The sequence below is a fragment of the Acromyrmex echinatior genome, chromosome 11 (genome assembly GCF_024713525.1).
Source record: "Acromyrmex echinatior isolate Ae372 chromosome 11, ASM2471352v2, whole genome shotgun sequence".
NCBI classification, from domain to species: Eukaryota; Metazoa; Arthropoda; class Insecta; order Hymenoptera; family Formicidae; genus Acromyrmex; species Acromyrmex echinatior.
The window spans coordinates 7,755,407-7,775,027 of NC_141862.1; the positions used below are offsets into that span (position 1 = coordinate 7,755,407).

The 19,621-nt window shown below is 33.9% G+C and overlaps 3 protein-coding genes across 7 annotated transcripts in view; 1 reads left to right on the forward strand and 2 right to left on the reverse strand.

Moving 5' to 3' along the window:
* LOC105149701 (hypothetical protein) overlaps positions 1–12,409 on the reverse strand; it is a 40,462-nt gene extending 28,053 nt beyond the window's left edge. Inside the window, exon 1 of one of the 2 annotated variants that reach the window (XM_011062290.2) lies at positions 11,998–12,409. In XM_011062290.2, the coding sequence (XP_011060592.2) occupies positions 11,998–12,072 (75 nt within the window). In that variant the 5' untranslated portion in view covers positions 12,073–12,409. Of the gene's footprint in view, positions 1–7,070; positions 8,495–11,997 lie in introns of those variants that run through there. The other variant, XM_011062289.2, reaches the window with a different exon arrangement.
* Positions 12,410–13,067: 658 nt separating this feature from the next.
* Positions 13,068–15,244, forward strand: LOC105149710 (CIMIP2 protein GA14893; the record flags this gene model as incomplete). Its single annotated transcript, XM_087411538.1, has 4 exons — positions 13,068–13,268; positions 13,587–13,677; positions 13,810–13,985; positions 14,074–15,244. Coding segments are annotated over 4 exons (597 nt in total), but the record flags the coding sequence as incomplete, so codon positions are not given.
* An 83-nt stretch (positions 15,245–15,327) lies between these two features.
* On the reverse strand, positions 15,328–19,463 carry Kyat (Kynurenine aminotransferase). 4 transcript variants are annotated; one of them, XM_011062288.2, is made up of 8 exons: positions 19,394–19,463; positions 17,829–17,953; positions 17,578–17,728; positions 17,117–17,353; positions 16,805–17,048; positions 16,565–16,731; positions 16,139–16,489; positions 15,328–16,039 (listed from the first exon to the last, which is right to left on the reverse strand). In XM_011062288.2, exons 1-8 carry the CDS (start codon positions 19,433–19,435, stop codon positions 15,983–15,985), a joined length of 1,374 nt encoding a protein of 457 aa, XP_011060590.2. In that variant the 5' UTR covers positions 19,436–19,463; the 3' UTR covers positions 15,328–15,982. The 4 variants fall into 4 exon arrangements, with proteins under 4 accessions (XP_011060590.2, XP_087267374.1, XP_087267375.1 ...); XM_087411248.1 differs by lacking the exon at positions 19,394–19,463 and adding an exon at positions 18,715–18,751; XM_087411249.1 differs by lacking the exon at positions 19,394–19,463 and adding an exon at positions 18,191–18,338.
* Positions 19,464–19,621: the final 158 nt, after the last annotated feature.

A 19,621-nucleotide genomic window follows, 5' to 3' on the forward strand; every position in this document is an offset into this window, starting at 1 on the left:
AGTACGTTGTGTAAGTGAAACAATGATGCGATATTATTAGAATGTTGAATCTATATTTTAACATTTGTATAAAATATTAGCGTTGACTGTCACAAGTATTGAGATATTTAAATTTGAATATAAATGTAGAAAATTTTAATACAAAAGCAATTAGCCAGGCACGATTTTAGTGTTTTTTTTTTTTTTAATAAACAATAATATATTTCTTTCAAATGTTTCGGTTTTTACAAAATTATCTTTAGTGAATAAAAATAAATCATTTACAAATATTAGTCATAATTAAATTGTGAAATATTTAAATTGAAATGAGATATTTAAATTGCTACAAAATTAAATCTCTCTACAAAAAACATCTTTCCTCAGAAGTTTATGCGCAATCTATATATATAAATAATATTTCGACAAAGTCGAATTTTTTATAAAGTAACCTTGTGATATAAATATATTATCACAAGTAATAATTAAAGTTAATCTTGGTTGACCAAAGGATAAATTTATCATTCAGGCATTGATAGTTAAAAATATATAAAGAAACTTTAATGACGTTATAACTTGACGCGATGGCACTTTTATTAATAACGTCTTAACTTTGTACCTTGGTAAATAACTTGGATCTTGTACTTGCTCGCGGGTGATAAAACGAACGACTACACGCGGAACGAAATCTCAGCTTTTATGAGAGGCATTTTGCTCGGCGCAATGTGATGAAAAATGCACGGTAAGATCCTGAAACGGCCCTGAACTCGATACACGGCGCGCGCGAACGATTTCGTTGCTATTATAAAGCCATTACCGCCGCCGTTGTTACGTTAAAGCGTTGCGCAAATAGCGCGCGGCGATAAATTAATGTCATCAGGGACGTAGGAATTTTCGAGCTTTCCCGCGAGCTGTGCATTTTGCAAAAAACCTACTACGCGCATGCTGCCCTGTTACGCGTGTAACAATGTACCAACAATTGTAACTCCCCACGGCCATCCCACCCCTCACGTGTGCGTGCGGGTTGAAAATATCGTTAAACAATCGCACGGACGCGATATAGAGAGGGCTGAACAGAGAAATTTCTCGCAATCGAAAATGCGCTATTATATTGTGAACGTAAAGGACGCTAATCGGAAACGAACGACAAAGCTCATTCGCATTACAAATAAAAATGCAAAATTAAAATATCGATGCTTTTCACTGTTAATTATTAAAAGAGCAATGGTCCCTGAGTTAAATAATATTTTATTATTTTTAACTTTCATGTGCGTATTAAAATATAAATCAATTCATTTCTAGTTAGTTTCAAAGTAAACAACGTCCATATTAACGCATGCATTTAGTAAATAATGAATTAAATTTTAATTTAAATATATTTTCTTGAGTTAAATTGTTTAGCTTCATTGCTTTAGTTAAATTAACGGCATATTGAATAGGAGCAGTGGAGACGTATAAAAATAATTAAAAATAATTCAACTTGGGTATAATAATTGACATTAGAAATTTAGCAGCGTACATATATATCGTGCAATTTAATGTATTTCAATCTAGTAATCTGATAATATTCTGTAGGATAGGAATTAAAATTGTAAGTTCCAGTGACGTTGCAAATTGAACCGTTGTTTACTTTGTATGAACACATCGATATGCGAACGTGTTGACTTAAGTAATATCAGCTGATTTAGACCTTATTGACTTATATATACATACATGATATTTGTCGCAATTGATAGCCGATATAGTAAACAAATAAGTTAAAAGCAAATATAAGCAAAGTTTGTAAAATAAATCCTACAAAATCATATATTATTAAAAATAATTAAATTACATCGAATGTAAATCGAAATAATTAGTCGAGTGTAAGAGCTACGAAATAATAAAAAGAAAACCAAACTGAAGCTTATCGCGGTAAATGATGCGATATGAAGGAATAAACAATGTTTATAAACAATAAACAGTAAAGTTAATAAAGTGCGGCAGTTATCGGAAACTCCTTGGATATCGTTCTTTATCTTCGTGCTTTCCTGATGATCTCTCTTCAAGACTGATACCTACGCACGCCCACGCATCTCAAAGCAAGAATACACGCCAGATAGATAATTCCTCGCGGCTCCCTCGCTTGCTTTTCCACCCTCTCGCAGCAACAAATCGCGCATACGAGTACATATGCGCGCATAAAGACTCCTCGCCCACGTTCGCTGCGCTCGCGCTCTCAGTTATGCCTTATTTATGAACGCAAAGCGCTCGTGCTCGTTTTCATACCCGCAGTAACAACAAAATAGCGAGATACGAAAGATATTCCTCGCGGAAAGTAGAATCTCGAGCGGAATTCGCGCGGCATCCGTTTACCCCTCCCCCTCGATTTATTAAGAGAATAATCTCTGAATTTCTCCAATTGAGCCAATTTTGCGTAACTACAACAGATTGGGAAATTTCTAAGGAATTTGTGAATAATGGTAGCAAATTTGCACTTAATTATCATTCGAGACTATTTCTTAAGAGATAAGGATCTCGATCTTTACGTCAACGTAATCACACAGATGCTCAACTCAAAAACGTTAAACTTTTTTATTATTTAAAAAATAGCTTGATCTTTTTCTTTAACTACAAGTTGGATGTATCTGTTGCTCTATAAAGATAAAAAACAAAGTGCACGTTCGCGAAATACTTTCTCGAGCAAAGAAGAGGAAGAAATGGAAGATATCGGCTGCGTTAGGACTCGGTGAGGTGAACCCTCGATATACTATCTAGATACTTGTATTGTACAGAGGTATTGATCTACGAGGCAATCCGTATTATCTGGCAGAAGAGAATTGGAGCAATCTAACAATCAGTGCATCCATATTATATATATGGATGCATCTTGAACAAACTAGAGAAGCCTCATCATCAAAGAGGATTGGAAATCGTAACTAATTAATACTAATGCGCTCATGGTATTAAAAAATTTTTGGCATTAGATATGTAAAATGCTATTTATAATATCTATATTTATTGACAAACACGCTCATATCATTGCTTGATATACTGCGGAGAAATCTCTGCATATGTCAAAATTAAAACAAGTCTTTAAAATATATACACAACATATATACTGAAAAAAAATTTATTAAATGTTTTAAATGTTTTAAAAATTTATTAAATGTTGGTACATACTTCTTTGGATAATATATTAAGTAAACAATAATTTACAATAAAAAGAATGATAGTTAAATTAAATTAATGCTTTTTGTATCAAATATATATATTTAGTAAACATCTACTTAGAACTATTCAAACAAATGTTTATTAAAATTTAGTATTTTTTTTTTTTCAGTGCGTACATGTAATTTCTTTTTTTTCGAATCTGTACGTATACATTTTTGAATCATAAAAAGTATACATAATTTAATCATAAAAAGACATTACTTTTTTATTATATTAAAATGTGAATCACGATAGCACTTTAAAGCACTAGGATAATAACGAATGATTTATCGCAGATCATCTGCGACCGATCGGAGCCTAGGACAGCGCACTTCTGTCGAGGAACTTTAATTTGTTGCTTCGTGTTCGAAAGGATATATTCAGGAATTACGCGGGCAGGGCATTGTGAGCGAGATAAGTTATTCTCGCGGCAGAACGCGCAGAACGAAGCCGAGAGGTCCTGATTTATCGGGAGTTCTCCCGAAGATGGGGGCATGTTCTCCGGGGAAACGTGACTCGTTAATCGGTACCATCGTACTGGCTATTTTATCCGGTTAATAACCAGCCGTGAAATGAACGCGGGAATACTATAAATACTTCGGGGATTATCCGGGGAAGAAGTCAGGGGGAGGGTGGGGGGGGGGGAGGGCGGCATAAAGATTAGAGTCGGTCTCGATCTCGAGATAAGATAGGACTTTCCAATTTAGTTGCTTCTTTATCGCTCCCGATAGGTGTTGCAAATTTTCCCGAGAGAGAGAGAGAGAGAGAGAGAGAGAGAGAGAGAGATGCTCTGATTTTACTAGAATATTCATTCGACAAATATAAGATAATAAAGTAGCGCATACATAGCTTCTTAACGTATTCCACGAGCCACAAAGGAAATAGTAAATTAACAGAGGAATTATATGGCGGTGTATGTATGTGATAGAACTCGTTTCTCCGCGAAGCAATGTAAGCCGAGAGTGAAGGACGACGTGTGTTTGCGTACCGTTTACGAGACAGTTACAATATCTCGTCGATTTGCATAACATGTCCTCATTACCGAAAAACTCGGCGCGGCGTAAAGAAACGGTAAAGGCCCGTTAACGCCTCGTGGGATAAGCGTCGTGGGATTTTTTTCGAAAACGCTGAGAACGGCGGAAACGGCGACGTCCCGACGAGAAAGTTCGAGCTTAAAGAATCTTTTATTGTGGGACATCGCATGAAAGGATACAAAAGTCTGTCATTTCAAGAATACGTTAAAAAAAAAAAAGAAGAAGAAAAAGGCGAGGAGTCGTTAGACTTCGAGAAAAGCATGCGCGATATAAACGAAAGATTCACAGCTCCGGCAAGCCCTGATAATTTATAAGCTCGGCTTTGGATACAGAGACGCCGCATTTGAAGCGAACCTAATGGACTTATTTCACTTGCACTATGAACTCCTTATAAATGGAGTTCAAGCCTGTGCTGAACGTACTTGTGTCATTTGTTTCCGTAGAGTCCTGTCGCGATATCTGTAATTTTATCGTGGCGATATGTAAATTCGTGCGTCCTTTATTTCTCATTTTCGCTGCACGCAGCTCAGAATGTTATTTCTCTTTGGGTCTCTTCGGTGGTGCATTTTTCACGGTACGTCTCCCACGAGAATAAAACGCTCGTTCGTTAAGCCGCACGCGCGAGTATTTTTTTAATAAACGTCGATTAAACGGACGTGCCTTTGGCAGTCGCGCCAATTAAGTCTTGAGCCACTTTTAATTGTTCCTAACGAGGCTAAAACAAGAGCGCGCATCCATACTCTACGTCATGTCGCATAACAATGACTAACGGTTAGGCCGCGAGCGTGTCTTTACTCTGTTTTCTATTACATGTTGACGAAGTCGACAACATGAGAATCGATTTACGCTCATTCATACATGAATCGAGGACGTATAATACTTCCATTGGGAATAAAGAATTAAAAGTCGTCGAGCTGAAAGTTCGAGCTCGAGAATTCTGAAATTTTATAAAAATTATGTCACGAAAAAATCATCGTATTACGAAATAATAATCATATTATGAAAAATCATATTAACATAACATTATTGATATTAAAAATAATATTATAGACACATTAACATAAAATTACATTAAGGAAAAATCTAATTGCATAATTATACTAACTAATTGCATAATTATACTCCGTATGCGCGTTATAAATTAAGCTTAATTTTCTCCTTTTCCAATGTTGGAAATATCAGAGCAGATTCTTCCTCTTCCGCTTTTCATGAATACAAATATCGCGTTATACTAACATTTAATATTTCTACAATCCTTGGAAATGCATGATATATCTGGGCAAACAAATTGACAGCACTTGAAAAAGGAGTGTTTAATTTTAAGATAAAATGTTTTATTCCTGTCTCCATTTTTTAAACACTTAAAGATGTTTCAAACTAAAACATTTTTTAATGTTTTAAAAATGGGGATAAAAATGAAACATTTTATCTTAAAATTAACTACTTCTTTTTTAAGTACGGATGCCAAGTTATATTACACGATCGCGATGTAGTTTCGATTTATCGATTCGCACATACATACACATACATACACCATACTGGACTTACGCTGGGACGAAACAGGATTGCGTAACAGTCGTAACGAATCGTGCAATTACAATGCGAATGAATGTTGGGGATCAATTAGAAACGAGACGCGCGACATAAGATAGATAGATAGATAAAAGAGACTGTAGAGAGAAAGAGAAAAAAAAACGCGATCGACTTAACGTAGCTTCGTTAGTTACGCGAAAGCTATTACCTGTTCATTAGATCGAGAACGCGTTCGCGATCCGTGATAGTTATTCCGTAGGTTTTAAATGCCGTGCTACCCTTATTTAACGTCGCCTTTATATCGAAGCCTCTCGGTCCGTCGGCTATTTTTAATTAAACGTTAAGGTCGCCTTTGGCATGCTACACGGACAGAAGGCTCTCATCGGTTATGCGTCTTGAGAAACGTGGGCGCTTTATATAATATTATAATAGAGCGCATTTATGTGCTCATTGAAGGAAAGATAACGCGACTAACGCTGTAAAACCCCCTCGCAATTATTCCGCGAGGTGGTTTGCTTTCATCGCAATAAAAGCGCGACGCACGAATTATTACGAGACTGCTCCTTACGCCAGTGGAATTAATCATGAGCGGAATTAACGCTAAACGAGCGCAATTATCCGGTCGATGATACTACTATTAAAACAGAAATGAAACATCCGGACTACTTCAGATGCTCAGACGAGCAAAATTAATCGGTCGGATATTAGCCATCATTAGCTATTAATGTATTCGTTCGGCACGTCTTTATCGGTCGACAAGCGGAAAAAAAAAACGATGAATTAAATTAAAGAGTTCTTAGAAGAGCCACTCTTAGTAGCGTCTCGAGTACGTCTCGACTACCTGTCGTTGACCGGTTCCGAATGCTCATCATTGACTCCTTGAACTTCGAGATTAGTCACTTCTGTGAGGGGATTTGCTTTTCCAGAAGAAAAACGTTTCTTCAATATTAAAAATCTTCTTGAAAAAAAGTTCACTCTCAATTACATCTAAACATCCTGTTTGAAATATAAAGTGCAAGTGAACCTTCTTACAATGATTGACAGAGGAAGATTTAATTTTTTTTTTTTTTTTACTTACAATTTAGAACCTCAACAATTTAGAAAAATGTTATATTAATATTTTTTTAAAGCGATTGTTATAATAATTAATTTTTGTGTGCCAAATCTGTCAACTGATTCCAGGACAGTTCACCTACTTTGCCACAAACATATTCAACACCCTCAATCATCGATAATATCATTAGTTAATTCTTTCTTTTCCGATACAGTATTTTCAAGTCTAGGTAAACGGAAGACATGTGATTGAGGAGGATTGAAGATTCTTCGACTCCGACTCACCTTCAGATCGACATGCCGTCCGTCATGCGAATGTCGCCGATGGAAACCCGTCACGCTCGAAAGGATCGTCGACACGATCATACGATCACGATTGTATATAATCACGTGTCGATATCAATTACATACATTCCCGAGAATACAGAAAACGCCGACCCGCATTTATTCCAGACTAAATTCAAGGATTTCTTTTTTTTTTTTTATTTCCTATGATAAACACGACCGCGTGAAAATTTCCGAACACTTCTATTCGACAGATTTATTATATCTCTATGGTGATCCACGAGACACACCTGACGAAGAGTAGAACTACACTGAGCTTGTGGCTGTCGCGAATATCCCTTCTCCGGCCTTTGTCCCCCTTCTTCCTCGTGTCCTTTCTCTTCCTCTCTACCAAGCAACCCTATCTGACCTTTCTTTGCCTCTGGAATTACTTTGACAGCTTCGGCAATCTAATCCACCTTTTTTTCTTGGCCTCTTTGAAACGATCTTTGAAGAAATCGTCGGTAAATTCGATAGTAATAATGTAATCAAGCGGAATAAGAATAAGAATGAAAATATAAATATATTTAGCTCTGCTAGTATTAAGACCGTGATCCCATTCATGCTTAAAAATCATTTCATCCTTGTTAAATGTTAAACAAATGATGCTCATGAGAGTTGTGAACATGAATCGCAGACCGCAGGATCTCTTGATCTTCGAAATCAGTATATATGTCCTACATTACAGTTAGATATACCTAAGGATAGATTTGCTTATTAAATCTTTAATATTCGGGGCAGTCCTGATAGAAAATCTAAAAAAAAAAAGTTACCAAAATATTCGAGATTAATTAAAAAAAAATCAAGCTCTTTTCTTATTATCCTTCCGTTGATTTCAAGTGACACACTTTGTTACACACTTTGTAGTTTAGAAGGATCTAAGGTAAAAAGATTCAAGCCTATATTTCATCATTCGCGACCGGCACGGACCGTTTTCAGCGCCTTACGAGCCCTCGCGGCTTTAACGACGTGAGCCGTCGTGTTCACCGATTCTACTGGTGCGGGTTTATGGATTACGGTGCTTCCAGCACCATAAAGTCTGCCAGAGGAGATCAGCAGACGCGCGCGTGAGTCACGATGCAGAAGGAAGCGGCCTCGCATCCTGCATGTATATATAAACGTTAATATCGTTCATTCTTTATGACGCGTCGAGCTGAGGAGTGCAAGAGCCTCTGGTAACCGTTAACCACATCCCGACGTGAATTCCTCTAGTCTAATCTCCCGACCCTTAATCATCATTGTTCCTGGAGAAAACCACGCGTCACCTCGAGGAATTTAAGATCCTGGCGGCCTGAGAAGATCGGATCGCACGATCGCCGCATCGCTCGCGAAATCTCTCATTTCGCGTCATTTTCGTTTCAGTGGATAACGTCGAAGTTGTCCACTGCGTTTGATATAAGCGGATTCCCCGCGGAATGCGGTCACATTGGAACTGGCGAGAAAGTCACCAGAAAGAATTCCATCTTGGAAACAAATTGATTTCCGTGGCATCAATCGTGGGACACTCGCTGTTTTATTCCGCGACAGTTTCTTTGTAGAGTGTATTTATAATATATAAATGTTAAAAAAAACTTGCGAATGCAAATCGCGTTAAATTTCCGTTAAAGAGTTACATCAACTTCAAGTTCTGTTCGAGAGGTTTAAATAAAAAATATTTTAGAAATCCTCATGCTGTGTATATAACACAAAATTAAATTAAATATATTCATATTTATAATATTTTGATATATCTATTACAAGTATTATGTCGATAAAATCTATTTTTCTTGTAGACATTTAAAAAATATCAAATTAGAAAAAAATTTGTTCGAATAATTCTAAGTATATATTTACTAAATGTGAACATTTACATTTGTATACAAATGTATGTATACATTTATCTGGTGCAGAAAATCATTATTTTGATTCAACTTCATTTTTTATTTTGAGTAAAAAATGCTTATTTGTTGGAAATATAGTAAATTTTTTGTCGTGCATTAAATCACCATGATTCTTTTATTAATCCAATAAATTCCTTGGATTATTTGCCATTATGTCGGATTATGTCACCGGATAAATCGATGTTCCAATTCACTAAATATACAGGACAAACTGAAAGTCTGCTTCTTCTTCGTCGTTCGTAGAGACGAAAGGGTCGACTTGACGATCCGTAAATTATGCGGATGATCGTTGTCGCGAGTAAATTATGTACGCGCGTGTTCTTCGACGACGACGATGATCGTTTCTTCGTTATCCTCCGGTGGCACATAGCCACCGCCTTGTATCCACGTCTCCTAACTCTTTTGTTCTTTACGCACGCGTCCGATGCATCCGCGTGATCGGCGTGACTCGCATCCACATTCGCGGTCGCTTCATTGTTTGTGCTAACATAATGCAACGTGCGCGACTTTAGATATCCAAAGCGAAGCATCGATACTCGGATGTAATCAGACGCAAATGTCGAGAGCCATTGGTATTCAAGAAACGGAATCAAAGTGACGAAATTAGGGGAGCCGCATGTTCCTTTCTCCTTTCTTTTTTTATGATACACGCTGCAGGACGCGAGTGACTCATGTTTCACGCGCGTGCCACGCACCATGCTGCGTCATGTTGAAATCTTTTTGGATTATTCGTTGAGAACCTTCAGGAATTTCTTTGCTCAATTTTCTTCATAATCCTCTGAGAAATCATATTTGTATCATTATTAAAAAATATATATAAAATAGAGTTTCTTGTAATTTTTACAAAAATGCGTTACGGATTTTCATCGATGATAAGATTTAGTTAAGTTTTAAATTATTAATTTGATTTAACTGTGAATTTTTCTGGTCCTTAGTTTCCTGAAACCAATTATGTTAAATTCGGAATATACGGAAAGTAGGTGAACGCCAATTTAATGGCGTTTTTCTTTTTTATTCGAAGAACACATGTCCAGAGAATCAAGTTGTTATCTATAAAGCCCTGAGAAAATGATTGATATTCAGAGAAACGTTCGCGTGTCGACAAAGTTTTTGTGCGCATTGCAGCATTATAGCCGCTTCCGTAGTTTCCGTTCCGCGATTTTTCGATGATAAAACAACGGTTCAAATATAACTTATTAATCTAATTTTTTTATAGAAAAACCTAATTTGTTTCTTAAATATCATCTTCCAATTCTTTGAGAATATTTAAACGTTTAAATATTTTAAATATGAAAAACCGATGCAACAGCAAACCAAAGAGTTTATATATCGAGAGTCTATAAATTAATTCAGCCCTGATATTTATAGATTTACTCACGGTGAGCTCTAATTAAGAGAGTCTGTGAAGGATGAATGAATTAACCTTCTGATTCACTGAGATTAACGATCTACGCACTGATATCCGACTACTAATTTATTACCAGCGTCGATGTAACACGACGAGAAGAGACGTTCGGATAGTCAATTAAGGTAGTCAATTTACATTTTTCAACTTCAATTAACATAAAATATTAATCTTGGGAAATAATATCGATTTCGTAGAAAACCTAACATTTTTGTAAATTAGATTTCGATTTAAAGTGACACACATAATAACTTTTGGATTAAAAACGTTAAAATTAAATCTGTGTTTATAATATGCGTACAATATAACGTACAATAACATGTTTTTATCATGTATATCTGACACTATATGTCCCACACTGTGGGTTGGCAGCGAGTAATGCGTGATAACGTTGCTTCCGGTTGTGGGGACGCGAAACAAACGCCAAGTAAAACGGAGAAAATTAGTATTTTTTTGTCGCACACATGCAATTGCATTTCGTTCACCTGGTATGCATCTGGTCAGGTCAAAACCTTCCCTTTAGAAGTAAACGATGTAATTAATGCTCAATGAGTCATCATCTAAATATATTTAATTTCATGACATTTTCTTGTAAAAATTATATCGAAATATGGATATTGTAGAATAATCAGAGGACTCTAGTAGCAAAATTTATATTGGCATAATATTGGCCAAATATATTCCCAACGTTCAACCAAAAGCATCGGCAATAAATCGCTGCTAGGCATATTATTTAATTCTTCATGGAATGTTATTTAATTCTTTCATTAGCAAGCAATTCTGTATTTTGCATTACGTAAACAAATAGATTAAAATTTCAGCGAGGTATAGAATTGAATAATTGTAATGCGGGTAATTTTATGACTTTTTTCACTCTCACTCACTGTCGAAATATCCGGAGAACTCATAAATGTGGCCAGGCGTTAAGTGTTACCTCCATAAGTTTCACTTTTCCTTTTACGCATTATTATTATCGCTTCCTCAGTGTAGGTGAAATATATATTTCCACTTTTCCGCAAATCTTAATTTGTCATTCATTTTTCCTTCTACCTGATTATCTCTCTTGTTTTCACTTTTTATTATTTTCGCTCATTAACAAAACATGTACAAAGTTATTAATCTATCGTTATACTAATACTAATACACATAGAAAAATACGTACTACATTAATAATTAATTGTTTCAAGTATTTCAAGAGTTCGCATATCCGCAAATTTATCATCACAAGCATCAAATTTATTCAAAATATATTCTGAAAATCCTAGTAAGTTTAATACTTTAATCAAGATTATTAAATTAAAACAGTTCGAGCTGCTTATTATATAAAGTCACTTTTTCAATAAATTTTATATTAAAAAAAAATAAGCAATCTTGTTTTGAATACTTAATAATAAGTTTTTCTAAAATTTGTAATAAGTATATATTTTAAATTTATTATCGAGAAGATATTCTTTCTTGAAAATAACTGTTATTTAAAAGAAAGTTCAGTAATCATTTCTTAGTAACAAAATAATATTTTTCTGTATGTACTATCAATTAAGAAATATAGTTGCTATCAGTCTCATTAAAATGTCATTAGCTTAAGCATAAATAAGTCGTTTACCTCGTCTTTAGTCACTTTTATAGTGTCACAGGATTCGACGTAAAAGATGGACCTCATCTCTGGACGGAACCACATATTTCTGGCCTCTATTTCTCTCCTTTTCTAAGTAACTTATTAACCTGTTCAATCACATAATCAGCGAGTTTCTCGTTTCCATCATCATTTTAAACATAAACAAAAATGCAATTTTCAACGCAACACTTCACAAATTCATAAAATTATTCCACATAATATCACTAGTCTCTTTTAAATTTTTTCATAATTAAAATAATTCTTTTTTTTCGTATTGTATCAGTTATCTTTGAATCATAAATTACTTCCGCTGCTGACATTTGTCATCCAAGAATGAATCGTGTTTATTTCCGCACTGTTTTATTATCTCATCATAAACAAGCCTTTTCTTTCATTTTAATTTATATATTTTATATATATATATATATATATATATATATATATATACACACATTTTTTTGTCAATTACACAAACAAATATCAGATGCTAAGCAATTAAAGATTTATGTCAGAGGCACTCATCGTTACAACATCTTACCGTCACGGTGGTCTCGTGAAAACTGAAAAGCGAAACTATAATCACGCACCTTCCCCTGTTTAAGTATACGCACGGCGTGTCCTCCCTACTCTATCAGAAATACTCTCTCTTTCTCTTTCCTCTCTCCTCGTTATCCCTATCTCCCCTTTTGCCGGTCGATTATCTCTCAACCCGCATTAATTCTTTTATTCAACGAAAACCGCTGCAAAAAGGCTCGTAACGAGTGAAGTCACTAGAACTTCAATTGTTTGGCAGCATGCATTTAAAATTATACAGGTTAAGACGAGAAAAAATGTTTCTTATACGAAATAAAAAATTGTAATTTACTTTTTTTCGACAGATTTTTTGAAGAAATTTTTGATTTCAATAACTACTGAAATGGATCTTTTAATAACGGCAGATCCTCATTTTATTCCAGGGTAGAAAATTAAGTCCTACAACCAATCAGTCCTATTTTTAAATTAAAAATTAATAAGTGATTTGTTTGATAGTCCAATAATTTATTATATTAAAAACTTGAAACGGTGCCGAATGTAAAGTACTTTGGGAATTTCAAGAAAATTGTCCGGTTATTCTTTTCAGATATTCCGGTTATTGTCCGCAGTTCCGATTCAATTACGGTGAAACGTACGCAAAAGCCACGCATAAACTGCTGCTCGATCCTACAATTAATCATGCGAAAACACTCGTCCTAACTGATCGTGTAGTTACCGATTGCGAGGTGAATGATATGCAGTGCTTTACTTGGAGATAACATAATAAATAAAAGATAAGATAATATAAGAGAAAATATATATAAGATAAACATATATATATAAAAATATAAAATAATAATTTAGCTCAATCAGAATAAATCAATACAAATAAATAGGACTATGAGCCAGACTAAAAACAAATTAAGAGCATTTAATATTCAGAAAATAAATATAAAGAAGTACAATAAACATATAAATTTAAAAAAAATTTAAAAACATCTCAATTCACTTTATGGCGCGTATTTTAAAAATGACTTTTTATTCGTTTTCAAACATATGTATAGCGACCATCAAAGAGCGACATCGATGTGGTCAATGCCCGTTTAAAGAGAACCGATGCTCTCTTTGTTCACCCCATGTTGCCAGGATACAAGGGTGCTTATCGGTTCCTTGTAATGCTTATCTGTACAAATGTATACTTCCGATATATACGTTCAAAATCATGAGTCTGTGTCGCTGCGGAACGAGTTTTCCTTGAAATTTAATCAATTACTGGGTATTGTGTAGGTTTTGTACCAGGATCGAACATTAGACTCGGACAAAGATACGCGGTGCACGCGACCGAAGGTCTCGCAGACTTCGAACGACAACAATTAAAAAATAAGGCGGCTTTAGATCGGTTGAGGAGAACGATCAATGTGCAATGTGGGCGAGTCGAGCCCCGGAATTTAGAAGAACGTTTGGTGAGAAGAGTTAAAGAATTGTTAAAATTTGAAAATTAATGATAGAACAATATCTCTTTAATTTCTAATAATTTAATTATTATTACAGCTAGTTAAAACCTTATTTAAATTACCTTTGCTTCCTGTGCGACCTGAATATGTAACAACGATGAATAGTTTATCATCCGACAAGAAATGCAAAATATCAAAAAATGATACATCTTCGTTTTATATATAAAATATTAAATTATTAAATTATGCTACTTGTGTAAATAGTTATAAAATAAAATAAAATATCAAAAAGAAACAGAATTAAATTATCAAATAAAATTTATGAAGTGAATAAAATATAAAATTATTATCATTAAAATAAATTTTTTATAATTTGTTAAATCAAATTTATTACAAAACGATAATTAAAATAATTGTATATCCCATATTAATTAGTGTTCTTATAATAATTATAGGAACACTAATATTAATGAAGAGCATTTCAATTGTTTATGTAAATCAATGAAGAATTTGCCTTCTGTCATTAAATAAATAATTTATTGTTTCGTCCCTTCAAAATTTAGTTTTCACACATTATTAGCAATCGAATAAAATGAAATTTTCAGATAAACAAAATCCCACATGGTGTTCCTTTATCCGCGAAAACGCGAAAAGTAAGTGAGTAACAGTAAGATCGTATATATTTGTCTCATTGTCAGTAATAATTTCATGTTTAATATTACATTTAGTTTATATTACATTTATTTAAAACAATGCATGAATCTCATAAATACTTTATGCAAAAAATTCTAAAAGTTTAATACTTTTCTATATTTTCATAAAATAGAAATATTTTTAATTTTTTAATGTGACATTTTCGAAAGAAAAATTATCTATCATATCAAATATACTTTGCAAAGGATACGCGACTCATATTCCTCACGGCTATTTCGAAACATCGATTATTCCGTCATATGATGATGCATTATACAGTTTCGCAAAGTGTCAAAAAGGACAAAGTGTAAAATATAAAATAACGACGATTTATCCAGAACCTCCGTTACTTGTCAAATCCACTGAAATCTATCATAAAAACGTCGGAATGATACCGAATTATTTTGGACATATTCCCGGAGCAATGTTCAGGTAAATTTAATTAATTAATTAATTAATTGAACACAAATAATTAGGTTATATGACATAAATTTTTGAGTGAAATGCATGAGGATTAAAGGAGAGGATATGTCAACCCGGAGATCTAAGGATTCAAAAACTCAGAATCTAAGGATGAAGAGTTGGAATCTAATAATGAGAGTCCAATGAAAGAGGATGACTCAAGGATCCAAGAATCCAAGGATCTAAGTACAACATATTTTTTTTCAACACTGTCTTTACTTTGTAGATATGGTAAAACGTTCGGAGTTGATTCAAAAGATGTCAAGAAATGGCTTCGAAGAGATTTCGATCTATAATTTAACTTTACAACAATGCTTATTTGGGTTGATCGTTATCACAACGATATTATGAGTAATTAATAGATACTTCAAGATCATTTAATTGAATCTTATATTGCATCAAAATGTATAAAGATTTACAATGTCTAGATTTATTAGATGTTGGAATTAATTCGTAGCGTTTTTAATGAAAGAATGTTATTTATTTCACATGAGCATTAAAAAATACATTAATGAAAGTACTTCCCATCACTTGTAAAACGCTACGAATTAATTCCAACACCTAATATATATGCTTGTAAATTGAATACCAAATATAAAATAGAGAAACATTGATTAATTTAAGACACTAAATATGCATAAAAATTGTAGTCAAATTATAAAAATTTTTCCTAATTATATCAATTACACTTTCTGTGCACACAATGTGCTCGAATAGCATGAAAGATACAGAAAAATTAATCAGTGCACAAAGCACTTAAAAGTCATCGAATATACATATTATATACATATATACATACATACATATATATATATATATATATATATATATATATATGTACTTAGTCTCAATTATTGAGATACCCATTTCTTCAAGATTTTGGCGGCTGCTTTCAAATTTTCGTCTTTCTGTTAAAATGTAATAATCGATGTTTAACAAACGCCAAAGTCATTTGTTGTCTTAATCAAAATTATTGTATTTACCTTCACGACAGCACACACACTTACCTTTATAAAACAATATCGTACATAGTCTTCTGCTAGAGTTTTATGTTCAGGACCATAAAATGCCGTAGGAGGAATACCTTGAAGACCGACGTTCTTCGTCATCCACTTAGTGAATCTATAGTCTTTACTAGCGTCCGTTTCCTCATTCAGTTTCACTTTGTTTTCCAATGCAGACCAATTAGCGAGCATAAAATATCCACCTTCGGGTATCGTCGGTACCATACCAACTTCTTGAAGAAATTTCGCCATATAATCGCGCTTCGGTAATAATTCCATTGCCAGACTGCGGAAATAACAGTCCGGTTGCTCTAAGCGTTCCATTTCTAATTCAAATCCAATAGCTACTGCTTCCTACAATTAAAACACAAGTAACTAATTTATCAGAAAAAATTATAGAATTAAAAAAAATTGTATTTAATTAATTACCTGAGTTGGTGTAGTACAAGTATACACGGAGTTCTGATGTACAACTTGTAGATTATGTAACAAATTCGCTGGTCCATAAGCCCAACCTATTTTCCAACCTGTAACGCTGAACGTTTTTCCTGCTGATCCAATTGTGATTGTGCGTTCATACATACCAGGCAATGTCGCTGATTAAAAGAATAATTTTTTAAATGCCATTCTAAGATTACTATATGACTATTTTTGTAAGGCAATTCTTACCCATTCTTATATGTTTGTACGGTTCGTAAACGATATGCTCGTAAACCTCGTCAGAAATAACAAGTACATTCCATTTTTTTGCGAGATCGGCAATAAATTGCAATTCATCCAGCGTAAATATTTTTCCTATAGGATTGTGTGGAGTGTTAATGACGATACCTTTAGTTTTCTCATTGAAAAGACCTTCCATTTCTTTCCTATCAAATACCCAATCGCCAGAGGTAACTGTGCCTGATGTAGATTTCTACAAGTACATAACATATATTCAATACAAAAAGTATCTTTCTTGTGTTTGTTATCTAAACTTCTTACTGGTTTTAATGCTATGAATCTGGGTATTCCTCCAGCAGTCTGTATCATAGGTACATAACAATCAAAGAAAGGTTCAATGACGATCCATTCATCTCCAAGGTTAGTATGACCTTGTAGACTAGAATATAATGCTTCGTAAGCACCAGCAGTAACCAGCACTTCCTTGTTTGGATCCAAATCACGATTGATAAGCTTGGAGTAAAACTTTGCAATAGCATTCACTAGCCTTGGATGACCCTGCAATATTTACATTTACATTAGTGACATAAAATTTATTTTATCATACATAGATAATATTATCGATGCTAATTACTGATAACAATTACAATTGCAGTACTATCTCCATGTTAATGTTCCATAAAAATGAAGTTACTATCAAATTAATAAAAGATAAAAAGAAATTATACATAATAAGATACGAAACAATTCAAAAGTTAATGAATAGAATATTTATTACTTACAAATCCTCTCGTATACTGTTGCAAAAGTGGATTGTCACTTTTAGCGACAGTAGCTAGGGCATTTGTTACATTCTCTGGCGCATAATAGTCAGGAAAGCCTTGGCCCAAGTTCAGTGGCTTGTACTGTAGAGCGAGCTGGATATATTCGACCCTAACCAAACAAAACATCACCAATATATAATAATGAGTTTTTATCAGTTTACGTAAACATATATAAAATTAATATATCTGTAAAATAATGTTATACTTACCAGACAGACTTTTCATTGCCCTTCAAACGATTTGGTAAGTCAAACTTCGACATTCCGGTGATGTTTCTTACTGTATTGACTGACACAGTCTTACTTATCGTCAGAAAACAGACTCTCGTTAGCATCTGAATAGGCACGTAAGAAAAATTTTAATGAATACGATAAATTGCGTTTCTATAATTATCTTAATTGCACACAATATTATTCTTAATTGGAGCTTAAAATATGAGTGATAACAACAGGTATAATAATTCGGATCACAAGTACTTCTTAGAAAAAGCAGGAATTAGATCGGGATATGAAATGATCTGGATTATCGTCATAATTGTCGAAAGTGTATTATCATTGCGGTAAAAACTTACGTAATGTATTATGGCGGGAAACTTGATTCTGGCGAGGATAAATCGCCATTTTAAATTGATTTTGAATCCAACAAATAATAGATTAAATTAATAAATAATTACTTCGATTCCAATTAACGGTACTTTTTTATGCATAGCTCAGTATTCATTTTCAAACGACAAAAATATCACGTGAGCGAATTGTCATAATACAATACAAATTCTAACCTTCAATCACGTAACTTTCATCGTTAAAAATGAGCGACGCGACGAGCGATGCATGGAAAGACACCTTAATTAAGACACCTTGGATTAATCCAAGAGAAATATCGCGATATCGAACAACATATGTTTTACTTACTTATTTCCACTTAAAAATAAAAATTGAGATAATTCTCAGCAAATAGTGATATAATATCTGAGCATTATACTCACATAATTTTAGACTTTTGAATGCCACACTCGTATGAAAATGGAAAGTGATGGAAAGTAATTGCAGGTGTTCGCTTACGAAATTCGAATCGTTGAAGATTAGAAGTACGTACTTGATTTCGCTGGCTCTTCGCGTTGGATGGCGAAATAAAATGATGAGCCGCTCTAAACGGACGCGAAACAGAATGCAATAAAATGCTAGCGAACGTGTCGACTTGTACTACAATTTAAGTCGCCCGAAAGTGTTGATAAAAGCCCGGCTTTGGGAAAAGTAGAGAGGGAAGTCAAATCTCACTGTTACAAATGTTTTCAAGCATTTGATTGGTCAATAAGAAAAAAGAATTTTATGAAATGGCTAAGCAAAGAATGCTTCAAATATTTTTTGTTGTAGCATTATTTTGACCGTATTCAGAGATAAAAGAGAAAAGGCGTAATTTTAGAAAAAATTCAATTTCATATCGATGAAGCAGATATAAAGAAATGTTAATTCTCCGTCCTTCTCGTTAAAATCTCCGTCATTTTCCCGCCGCGTTATTTTCGCCGAACTTTTCCCTGAAGATTGAACTTGATGAAAAATTAATGTCGCCGCAATAAAGATATTTTGTAGAAATCATGAGAGATTTTAAAGACATTAGAAATATCAAACAAAATCTGTTCGTTATTATTGTCTTGTAAAATATTGTAGATCTAGATCAATTTCTTATTTGATTTGCACGACTACTGTTTAAATCTCATTCATCGTCCTTTGTTTTAATCTTTTCTTGGCGCAATTAAATAACAGGTTTTACTTACCGAGAGCACAAAGAGAATCGTAACGTTTCTCACGACGGACATGTTCGGTTTGATACAGTTTCAATTCGAAATGTAACAACGAGAGGCAAAAGGCCAACTACTTTCACTTTTCCAGACATTCAGTAGTCCACCTTCGTATTAACGGATGGAGTAATCCAATCTCCCCTTCGCTTTTTTCGCGCGCCTTTTCGACGGGCATAGATAAAATATTCTTATAGACCGACAACT